Source organism: Amblyomma maculatum, chromosome 10 (genome assembly GCF_055883805.1).
Source record: "Amblyomma maculatum isolate TAMU_Amacu chromosome 10, ASM5588380v1, whole genome shotgun sequence".
Taxonomy (NCBI): domain Eukaryota; kingdom Metazoa; phylum Arthropoda; class Arachnida; order Ixodida; family Ixodidae; genus Amblyomma; species Amblyomma maculatum.
The window spans coordinates 73,584,271-73,596,461 of NC_139353.1; the positions used below are offsets into that span (position 1 = coordinate 73,584,271).

Here is a 12,191-nt window from a genome sequence, read left to right on the forward strand (position 1 = left end):
TCCAACCCTGAAGGCCAAAAAGTAACAGATTAGCAATTTTTTTCACATACCATTGAATACACTACAGTTTTATCGGTGCCAGAGAGCAAATTCTGCTTCAGATATTAGTCGCAGGTTCAATGAGCCACGTCTGAAGACCCATGGGAATATTTCTCTACCAAGCAGCAAAAAATATGCGTCTGTTTCGCAAAAGCACTGGATTACTGCACAAAGTTTTTCTCAAGGCTGGCTCCCAGTACAGCTAGAAGTGGGCACAAGAACCTGACTCTGAGGGTCGGGAGACAGTATTACAAGAGGACAGCAGCGTTAAACTGTGGATCCACTAGCTGGGGAGATTAATAAGGACAGTTATAGGGTGCTCCTGCCAATGTAGTCTAGTTTTGGTTGCATCCTCGCCTTGACCACCTTTAATCTATCTGGTTTTCTTAGGTTCACCCTTTGCAACTGACCAGATAACTACCCTAGCCTGAACAAGGGCCCTTCCGTGTAAAAGGCAGAGAGAAACATCCCTTCTCGATGAGAGCATGTTCATTAACACTTTTACCTTGACCTACAGGAAGCAACCAGTGTGGCTCAAGTTCTTGAGAAAAAGGGTCATGCCAAATGAACATATTCAGCACCAATATTGTTATGCCGCACTCAATATGGCCACAACCAGGTCAGCCTTAGGTGGCTCATTTCGAGCGCACTGCAAGTCATTATGAGTGGTATCGTAGACCTCAATTGACTGCACTGAGAAATAACAATTCCATCACTTGCCATGAGTAGCCGCTCGGCAGTGGGCCTCTTCTTGGGGTTCTTGGTCAGTGCCACCTTGACAAAGTGGTGGAAGTTTTGAGACCTGCACAGGAAAGGGAGAACATGCATAACTTGCCAGCTTCAGGCACGCAGTTTGCAAACAAACAACATGACTCAGAAAGCACAATCTACTGTCTATTAAAGCTAAAGCCTTTATAGGCTCACGAGTGTCCATCTGTGCGTGCATGCATCCGCGAGAAATGTCACACTTCTTCGCAAGATTTCGTGGAATACGGGGAGATTCCGATTCACGCATATATGAAGCTGACCCCGCCGGGCATCCGATCGACGCCTTTCATTTGACGCTTTACCGCACAACATATAGGAGCACACGCAGTTAAGCAGAAATCAGCAGCGTTTCAAATTTATTTACCAGTAAGAAAGGCGTGGTATATGTCACAGTTCTCCCCAGACACCTGAACCACGCCTTAAGGGAAGGGAGGAAGGTAGGAATGAAAGAGGAGAGTAAGAGGTGCCGCAGTGGAGGGTTTTGGACCACTGCGTCATAAAGCTTTCGCCACATAACACTTCAGTCGTCCAAAGTGCGCCCTAAAATTTTTTCAAATCGCATCGACTGATGCACCTGTCCCGGGCAGTTATTGTAAAGAGTTTGTAAAAGCACACAAGTTGAAAATACCAAAAGGAATAAATGACGCTGTACTTGCCATCCATTTCTTCTGCCTATGGCAAGTCCAGTTTCACCAATTCCTTCCTCGTACCTTTATATGCTCTTCAACATGATGCAGAATCATGTTGAAAACATGTGTATGATCGAGAATCCGGCAGACAAGAGCCATTAATGCTTTCCAGTCATACATTTTAAGGTGGAACTTAAGCGAGTCCCTCAAACATATAATTGATTGTGACAGTTGATGGTAAAGCAGTTGAGCACCAAAACTATTGCACCGCCACGGCGGGGCAGAAATAAAAAGAAAAATGAGATATAGTTTAGCTGGTGAAAGAGCAATGCTTCTGCCCACAAATATTTCCTTTGCTTGGTGCTTATCACAGTGGAGCTACAGTGAATTGTACGTTACTTTTTGACCAACCCCTGTAGTAGCTTTCTGAACAATGTCAAGCACTAACTCCTCAGCTTTGCTACTGAATCAAATAAAAATAAAGTTGCAAAAGAATCCTAACCATATACGAATAGAATAGAATAATTGCGACTTCTCAGAGCATTTGTCCAAAATGAATAATACTACAACAAAGCACAACACTAGCAGCGGTGCTGCAAAGGGGCATTGTAACTTATAAAGTGATAGTTACAGCTGCCCAGAAAACACTGATCTCCATTGTAAGCATGCATCACAAAAGCCGTATAATGACACCCCAATTGTGATGTCCTAACTACAGGAAAAACCAAGTTTTGCTACTGATGACGACAGTGAATAAACTTGATTGCAATCTGAGATTTGGTATAAGAGGTAGACTGAGCCTTGTCAGAACTCATCTGAGCCCTGTACATGTCCTTGATCTTGGAGGTCACGTGTGAGCACCATAAATGCCACAGCATGAATGGACCACGTCACACAGCTGAACCCTCCACACCCATGCAAGCTAATAATGTAATCACGCCACAGGTTCTCTGGAGTGGGCCGTGTTTTTGATAGTAATCTAAGGAGAACATATACTTGATTCACTGTGCATAACTTTCAGTGTGCACAATTTTATTTGTTAAAATTCAAACAGGAAAACATTTGATTTTCTATTAGAAAATTTAGAGTATTCACATGCCTATCATGGTATACAGCGAGAATGTCAGGCTAGGGCAATAGATGCAAGCCACTAATTCAGCCCCCCCCCCAATCCCTTGACAGAAACTAATAGCCCCTATCCAATCCGCCAATGACAGCCCCAGAGAAACACATGAAAATGGTCCTGCAATTCTCTGCTCCCTTCAGTGAGAAAACATGCCTACTCTATCAGCCTTTCTGCCATTATTGTATATTTCGTTTCAGGTGCACGGAAGGTGTCCGATTGAGGAACAAAAGCACCATCTCGACTGAGACATACCTCTGTTTGCACCACCACCGAAATGAGTGCAGGTACCAGGTGTGCACCTACACATTGGCATGTGCCAAACAGCCTGGTAAGTGGCTGGCACCCCACAAGGATGCCAGAGTAGTTAGGCTGCTAACAGAAACATCTTACAGTGCGATCAACAGTGGCGATGTCAGACATATGCACCACCAACATCATCATCAGCCTGACTATGCCCACTGCAGGGCGAAGACCTCTCCTATATTCCTCCAATTAACCCGGTCCTGTGCTAGCTGCATCCACTTGACCCCTGCGAACTTCTTTAACTCATCCGCCCACCTGACTTTTTGCCACTCCCTTCTTTCCTTGAAACCCTCGCAATCCAATTTGTTACACTAGGTGACGATTGGCTATCCTCTCTTCGCACTAGATATACTGCCCATGCCCATTTCTTCTCCTTAATTTCCGCTAGAATGTCATCAACTTGAGTTATTTCCCTGACCCACTCTGCATGCTTCGTATCTCTTAGCCTTACCCCTACCATTTTTCTTCCCATAGCTCTCTGCGTTGTCCTCAAAAGTAGAACCCATTTTGTTAGCCTCCACGTTTCAGCCTCATAGGTGAACACACGTAAGATGCAATTATCATATACTTTCCTCTTCAGCGATACTGGTAAGCTGCTAGTGATAATCAGCAAATACTTGCCGAATGCACTCCATCCCAACCTTATGCTCCTAGTTATTTTCTTTACATGATCTGCATATGCAGTTACTACCTGTCCTAAGTAGATATATTCGTCTACCACTTCCAGTGCTTCGCTACGTAACGTAAACTGCTGTTTCCTTCTGAGGCTGTTGTACATTACCTTAGTCTCCTGCATATTGATTTTCAAGCCTACCTTTATTCCTGTCTAGGCCATCAATCATTATTTGAAGTTCATCCCCAGAGTTACTTAGCAAGGCAATGTCATCAGCGAATCGCAGATTACTGAGGTATATTCTCCATCGATCCTTATCCTTAACTGCTCCCATTCCAAGTCTCTGAATACTTCCTCTAACTAAGCTGTGAATAGTAGCACTGGGGTGATTGTGTCTCCTTGCCTAACACCTTTCCCAATGGCAATTTTATTACTTTCTTTATGCAGAACTATGGTTGTATTTTCACATAAGGCTCGTGTACACCCCAATTTCGCAATGCCTGCATGACTGGCAAGGTTTCGACTGAGTCAACTGCTTTTTCGTAAATCAATTAATGCTATGCAGAGCGGCTGGTTATATTCCAAGCATTTTTCTACCACCTGGTTGACAGCATAGATATGATCAGTGGTAGTGCATCCTTTTCGAAAACCTGCTTGATCCTTTGCTTGATTGAAGTCTAAGGTTTTCCTGATTCTATAATTAGTAAATACTACCTTATGTTATGTACACATACCTTACAGTAATTATAGTATTGTGTAGTATAGTAGTACAGTAATTAGAGTAGTTATAGTAGTGTGTATAGTAATTATACATACTAATTATAATTATCAGTTATAGTTATAGTAACTATATCCATGTGTATAGTAATTACACTTACATGCACACCAGTGAAGAAAAAAAGAGCCCACGCACCACTTGACCTTGTCCTTGAGCTGTGGGGGCTTGAACCCTGACTTGGACATGAGGAAGAGAGCTCGCATGGGGTGCAGGTCAAACATGGGGGGCTGCAGCTCGGCCAGCTCAATGGCCGTGATGCCCACCGCCCAGATGTCGCACTGCTGATTGTAGCCACCCTTGCGCTCCACGGCCGCCACCTCTGGGGCCATCCTGCACCGTAAGTCACATACTACATCAAGCAGAGTGAAAGCTGTTTCTCTCATTAAAGCCTCCACCATGCAAAATGTTTCTCTCTAATTTGCAGCCATTTGTAGATATATTACTGTGAGAGGTGTGATAAGGTGGAACAAGAGCTTACCAGTACGGCGTTCCAATGAAAGACTTCCGCTTGCTGATTGTGGCTGTGATCTGGGCAGACACGCCAAAATCGGCTAAAGAAAAGAAAGAGGTGGAGGGGGCGAGACAAAAATGGCATGAGAGCAAATCGTGACAGAAAAGGCATGAATGTAGGAATAATATCACCTATACAAGCTAGGAAAGCTCTATCTGATGTTTAAGGCATTGTAAAAAGCAAGAACAGGTCCAAAACAAATAAATTTGAGAACCAAATTAAATGACTGCGCTGTCAATCCGCAGCGCTCCAATCACCTTTAATGCCACCTACTACCTGAAAACGCAGTTTCAAGACAACAAAACAAAAAAAAAAAACAATCTCCACAATTCAATTGTACGTCCTTCTTCAGCATTACCCATACGACCTGAAAAACTGCCACGCACGATAACATAACCCAACCCGACAGGCTGTTAAGCCAATCAAAACTGACTCAAGGTTGTGTCGATCCCTCAGAGCTTACACCTAGCGAAATGAAAACGGAGTGAGCGGCCACCACCAACCGAGTTTGACGTCGCCATCATCGGTGAGGAGGATGTTGGCCCCCTTGACGTCCCGGTGCATCTTGCCCACAAAATGGAGGTAGGCGAGCCCCTTGAGCGTCTCCCGACACATGTACGCTATCTGCTGCTCACTCAGGGGGCCCGTGACTGCAGACAGTAGGAGACAGGGAGAATGCACAAACTAAACTGGTTTCCAATTTGAGGCACAGTGGTACACGGTGGAAATTAAGCGCCCCAGTGTGCGGGCCCACCAGCAGTACCTCGCTTGCAGGAAAGACAAAACATGTGCTCAACACGACAAGTTCCCTTCACAGCTCCTCAAAAGGGCTTTCTCGAGGTACCTGTGACAAGATGGCTGCGCATCCAAAAACCGAGCTCAGACAGAAGAAAGGACCCTACAGGGGTCTCTATATGATTCACCACTAGGAAAGGCCTTCGGTATGAGTAAAGGCAGTCTTTTCCATTCTGCTCACCGAAAAACGTCACATGCAGTTTGAGCAAGTGGATCCACTGCAACTACTCAAACACTAGACGCTCCAAATTGTGGCTTTAATTTAAACTGACAGCTTCCTATTTCTCCCTTCAATGTCTCCAAAGGACTTTCATGGGGTCTGAATTATAGCACTGTTTGACTTCATCATATATTTTGCCTACACTTCATCCTAAAAAGAGGTTGTAAATTCAATTTAAAAGCCAAGCCAACACAGTACACCTAAGAGGACTTTCAAATACAGCCCTTTAGAGATCCAAGAACACATGTGGGACCACCACTGCTCAAACCACGCGTATAATATCTTTTTTTGCCGCTGCATGCTAGAAAGGCCCCTACTGTGGTAGATGTCCTGCAGGGATCCGCCGCCACAGTACTCCATGCAGATCCAGAGCTTGTCCCGGCGCAGGTAAGAGCCAAAGTAGGCCACGATGTTCGGGTGCCGGCAGTCCTTCATCATCAGGATTTCCTGCTGGATAACCCCAAACTCGTCCCCTGCACGCACAGCGACACACAAGATTAGTGCATGCCCCGAAACTGAGACATTTGACAGCCCCCAATTGGGCACTGTCTGCCACAGTTACATACAGTTCTGAAAAAAAAAAAAAAAAATGGAAAAAGCCACTCACACTTACATAAACACTACACACAACTATTTAAAATATTTCTTATATGCCAGTGGCCAGTGTCGATAGCTTTACAAATACAAATGCTGGTTCAGTCCTAATCAGGCACTGCCGGAGAACTTGAAAGGATAACCTGAAAGGGCCACACTTCACCTCTAACCACTTATCACAGCCATGCAGATGGGAAAAATGGATTCTTTAAGGTAAAAAAAAAAAAAAAGAAAAAAAAAGGGAGAGGACACCATCATGGACAGAAACCTATGCCTCCTATGAAATCTGCAATGAGGACAAACTAAACAGCAGTTTGGGACTAACAGCTGTCAACAGTTTAGGACTAACAGCTGTGCGATAACAAAGAAACATTTGCAAAATTTTCTATCTGCTTCCATGCTTCTTTACGTTCCTTGACAAGATATAAAAACGACTTACGAATTCCTGGAACCATTTACCTTCTCTATGTGTTGAAAGCTTAACTGTGTGATTATGCATGATAATACTCTTTGGGGTATTTCCCCCAAAATCGAGCACTTAATTATTACTGCTACTAGGCATATACAATTCTACCTTCTGAAGATGAGCAGCGGCAGAACTCATGATGAAGTAGCACGAAATATTAGGATATCAGGAAGTAGTGCGACACGGTGCAAGTGATCATGTCACACACTCCATCTTGTTGTCCTTGTCCTTTACACTCCTTCCATTACGATTGCAATTCAACTTACCCTGTGCCACCTTATTACAGCAACAGAACTTATAACAGGGATATCTGCAGAGCACCTCTCCACACACCACTGCCAATCACGGAAACGTCACATAGACAGTGGGGCACCTTAATAAAAGTACAAGGCTAGAGGTTTGCCCTTCCCCTACACTTATTTTGCATTTCATTCCCTCTCAAATTGTGCAACATGGGTTTCAGTGGAAATATGTTTTGGTGCAAATGTCCACCATTTCTTCTCCACGGCAGAGATGCACGACTTTGTGCTGACTTTTATAGTGGAACTAACTGCAAGGAAGGAAAGACGAGTTTTATTTGGGTTTACATGGATCAACGTCCCAAAGCCACTAACTACTGTCTCTGCTTGCAAGTGCTATAAGCCACATAAAATTATATTCAATCTACTCCCCCATTACGCACAAAAAGAGATGGCAGGTAATGCATTCCTTCAGGAGTGCCTAAGTGCAAAATCTTTCCCCGTAACTGCAGAGGGCCACTCCTTATTTTGCCCATAAGGGCGATCAACCATGTCTGGCACAAGGATACCAAGGCAGCTTACTGATGCCACTTTCAGGCTGGGTGAAATTGCTTTACTTGAAGGAAAGCCTTTCAGCTTCACTGAAGACGCACACACAAGCCAAATCGTAAAGCCCACCCAGGACGGCCTAAAATACATCAATAATTATCGTAGAGCAGCCCAGTTTTCTGTTGTTGTCAATAACTCTGCTCCTCTGATCATAACAATTTCTGAGTGGTACAAATCTTGTCCTTTACGATAAAACTTTCTACCTTTGAAGCAAGAAATTTTCCCACACTATGCATAACATAGCAAATTTCTTACCAGAGACAAGAGTCTGGCTATAATGCACAATGGTAGGTTATTACCCCACCTTCATGGCAACAAAATAAGTGGCGAAATGAAAAGACTCAACTCAAAGATTTCAAGGAAACCAAAGAACAGGCAAACGTTTAATGCCAAAATGGCAACAATTAAATTTTCAGGGAGGCCACACAGGCTACACAAACTTGAAAAGAAAAAACCAGATGCAGCTGTTAACACTGCAAAACTCAACCACACACGTTAATGACTCACATCAAAGCACCGTATGTTAGCAGCCTGAGCTACCAGCTACGGTTAAGAGCAAGCCGCATGCCCGTCAAACACTAAGATCTTTGGTTCACTGTGAGAGGTGACTGTATCAGCACTCGGGATGCAAAACTGCACCTGCAGCAAACCAGATGCACACACACAAGAGAAAAAACTCACATGTCCCATAGCGCCAACCTAGAAGAGAACAACATCTATAGTGCATACAGCAGCAGAAGGGGCCTCTTTTCAATATGACACTGGGAACGCTTATACTCGAATGCACCATAAAATACAAAAGGCATGTAACTTTACATAGCGGTTTAAGACTAAACCTTAAAGAATAATGATTGTAGAAAAGAAAAAGGAAAAACTGAAAGTACTACTAGGACTTTAAATCCTTACAGTGGCTTCTTCAATAGTCAGAAGACGTTATATAGATAAATGTTTTGTGCTATTATAGTACTACACAGATAGACGCAGACTGTCCCATAATTATATAAAAAATGTTCTATAGTTAAACAAAAACCTTGCAACTCCTACAGGTATAAGCTGTACTGGCACATAAAATGCAAAGGAATAAATGGGCCTAGAACAAAGCTTTCATACACACTCGCTCAAAATGCTAGCTACGGAAGATACATTCAATATGCAGAACTGTGCAATAGCAGAACTTGACTATAGGCTTAATGCAGTGAAGAACACAAAGTAATTTCATTCATTTGAGAGTGTCTGACATTTCTCGTGGTTTCTGACCTTTGCTGACATCATCACAGTGCAATACAACAGATGCAGAAAGAAACAAAAGCCTGCAGAATCTAAAATGCAAACACAGAAAAAAGCCTCTTTTTAGGTGAGAAACAATAACCCCGAGACTGCTAATGACGCTGTGGTCATTACCAAACAGCATAGGTGCAGGCTTTCTAAGAAGCCTTATTTTGTGCTATGCATTTATTTGGCAGTAAATTACACTGCGAGATTTACCCAACACCTTGTTGAAGTTGCTCAGCATATTTTGACCACTCCTGGTGGCCAGCATGAATGACAGTCACACTAGGCAAGCACTTCTGCCCATCACTTCCACTGCTTGTTGGAATAAAACGCTACTCAGCGTGTGTCTGTTTTTGTGCACGCCTCCTTCCGAAACAACCACAATGGCTCCATAGATGGTCAGAACAACTTCCTCACCCTGCTCTCCAGAAGGAAATGTCAGAGGAGGTTTCTTCTCAGCTCATGCAGTTCGCTGTGAATGTTGACATCTAAAGTGCTGTTGCTGCCAAAACCTGTCAGGGCATGTACAAGCTAGTAGAGCAAAATGGGGGGGGGGGGGGGGGGGGGGGGGCTCCACTTAAACCCTTTGGCCGCTGAATATCTGAAGTACAGTTGATTTACAGGCCCCTTCTCAGAGGATTCAATTTGGGGACAGTTGACATATAAGATTTTCGTCCCAATTTCCCGAAAATTTCTAGAGAAAAAAAAAAAGAAAAATGTGGCTCTCAAAAAAAAAAAAAAAATGTTCCCTTTATTGAGAAGGAGGCTTGGTTTCACCCCTTTGGCCCACATTTCACATTGCGAAGCTAGGGAGATGGATGATGCAGTTGACCAGCAGAGAGAGCCTGGTTTAATCCAGGCCCCCTTCCAATGTCCAAAGGGGAAATAGGGAAACAGCCTAGCTGTCACAGCCACAACTGGGTTTGCTTAGCTCACCCTGTTCCTTTGCCTTTCTCCAGCAGCTCCAGAAAGCAGGAAGCGTTTGTACCAACCGAGAAAAAAAAGCAGCCCGCACCTCCCACATCCCCTTACTCCATTGAGGTTGGCATAACTGTGCCGGCACCCAGAGGCGCGGTTGCTTTTATGATGTGTGCACATTTGCAAATCTTTCCAGAGCCCTACTCAACACCCCCTAAGCTCTGCGACGAGAACTGCCCCTGCCAGCAATATGCTGTCGACGGCATTTTCACTGCGACCACAAACGCCGTGGCTTCGCCTTCGGCACAGTCCTTCGCCTGACGGCTTTGTCACTGTGTTGAGATCTGGCTGTTCTCCTTCCAAGGAAATCAACATTTTCATTAATTCAATCAGATGGGCTTTGGAAACTTCATACATAGCTCTACGCTGTAAGGTGTTTCACACAAAGCCATCACACTACCTGTGTATAAAGGAACTGCTTAGGCCACCGTCTAGGCCTGGTAAAATTGGCCAAGAAATCGCTGAGGTCTTGCATGCATGCATGGCCACCAAGATCAGGCTCCAGCCCGATGTAGCTAGCCTGTCACAAAACTACCTGCAGCTGCTCGTGACAGTGGCCTCCACGTGATGCAAAAATGTAGGGAGGCATGTTTTTGTCTGATTGCGCAGCACACCTTGTTGAAACAGACGAGACATGCATGAGAAGTTTTGCTGCGGGCACAATAAAAATGTCTCTGCAGTGAAGAAGTGAGAACAAGTGGGTGCAGACGTTTGGCTCGCACCATCTTTCACTCACCTGGCTCCAACTTGATGACCTTGATGGCCGCCATCTCACCGGTGGATAACCTCTTCGCCTGAAATGATAGAAAAGGGAAAGAGCATATAAGGTGCGTTGTCAGAAAGTGATCACTGCTCTTCATACTTTCAATCAAGGGGCAGGCCGAAGAAACAGACATGCAGGTTCACTGTTCGCAAGACCGCTAGCAGACGAAAACAAAGCAACATGAGGAATGAACCAGGCAAAACCACAAGAGCCCGCCACATTCGTCTATATATATGTGTGTGTAAGCAGAGGAGTGATATCTGAGAATTATTGAATGCAGCTGGCACTTGACCTGTGAGGCATGTCATCATAGTCATTGCAGAACCGGTTTTACCAGTGCTCATTAATGTCCGCTAAGCCAGACTGCAAGACAGCGCTGCTGAAAATTGGCACTCAAGGAAGGGGAAGCAGTGATTAGGCAAGAAGCATACATTCTTCAATTGTCACCCTGCGGCTGCGTTTACACCAGGATCATCCATTTGCATTTACACCAATACTGTAATGTCATGCACCAAACTTAGAATGCTTAGCCATGGTCCACCATGGAATCATGACAGCCACTGTGTTTGGATGAAGGGCATGAGTTCTGAAGTGCAGAAACAGAGCTATGGCCAAAATCTGCACAAATTACTGGCACATAATTTGTCACTTAAGACTCTCGTCCCTTTATCGTCCCTTATGAAGCATTCTCGAAGAAACTGAAAACACTTTCATTGGCAGATGAAACGAGTGTTGGTAACAAAGCAACATACAACACACACACATGCATTCAAAATTCCTTAAAATAGAGAGTTTTAAATAGCTGACTGCAGCAGAATACTTTCAACAACAGTGCATGCAGTTTACTCTAACAACTATTCTAATCAGTAGCAACAGGTAAATGTCACTACCTTTTTATTAACACAGTGGGGTGGCTAGCATCAATGAGATCAAGTTCAAAGCTGGGAATAGGGCAATGCTACATCAGGTTTTAAATGAAGAAAAACTCATTTTTTTGCAAGCAGCTCTGGAATGCTAGAAATTTCAGTGCTTTTTCCACACAAAACTGAAATTGAACCCATTCGGCATGCAGGAAGCTCACATGACCTGTTGCAAAGACCCTAATTCACTTAATTCAAATTACCTGCTCTACTGTGGTGTGTCATGCACTTCTTTATCTTCCGTCACACTAGAAAATAATGACTATGTTTTTGGCAATGACTTTTCTTTTCCTTGCACCGAGCAATGAAACAAAAGAATGTAGCAGCGCACGATTATGGAGGAAGAATGCAGATAATTTCGGCTAGAATTTTAATATTGCTGAAAGCAAGGTTGCACAAACTTTTTGTGGCCATGGGCCAGGTGCATTGTAGTTTCTCACTGTGCATCGTCTAACCGCGGACTTTGCAATGCTCCTGTGCAAGAGCGTGCTGGATCGAGGAGGCCGCGGATTTAACTGTACTTGTGGCGCCATCTGGGAGCCGCCACATCAAACAGCAGAGGTTTAAC

General features: G+C 44.1%; 1 protein-coding gene across 11 annotated transcripts in view; it reads right to left on the reverse strand.

Moving 5' to 3' along the window:
• Positions 1–12,191, reverse strand: part of hppy (MAP4K3-like protein hppy) — a 168,827-nt gene that overhangs the window by 70,689 nt on the left and 85,947 nt on the right. For all 11 annotated transcript variants that reach the window (XM_084582969.1, XM_084582971.1, XM_084582968.1 and 8 more), the window contains exons 2-7: positions 10,677–10,734; positions 6,100–6,255; positions 5,271–5,417; positions 4,735–4,807; positions 4,392–4,586; positions 760–841 (exon numbers count right to left, since the gene is read on the reverse strand). In XM_084582969.1, coding sequence (XP_084439095.1) covers positions 760–841; positions 4,392–4,586; positions 4,735–4,807; positions 5,271–5,417; positions 6,100–6,255; positions 10,677–10,734 — 711 coding nt within the window. The remainder of the gene's footprint in view (positions 1–759; positions 842–4,391; positions 4,587–4,734; positions 4,808–5,270; positions 5,418–6,099; positions 6,256–10,676; positions 10,735–12,191) is intronic.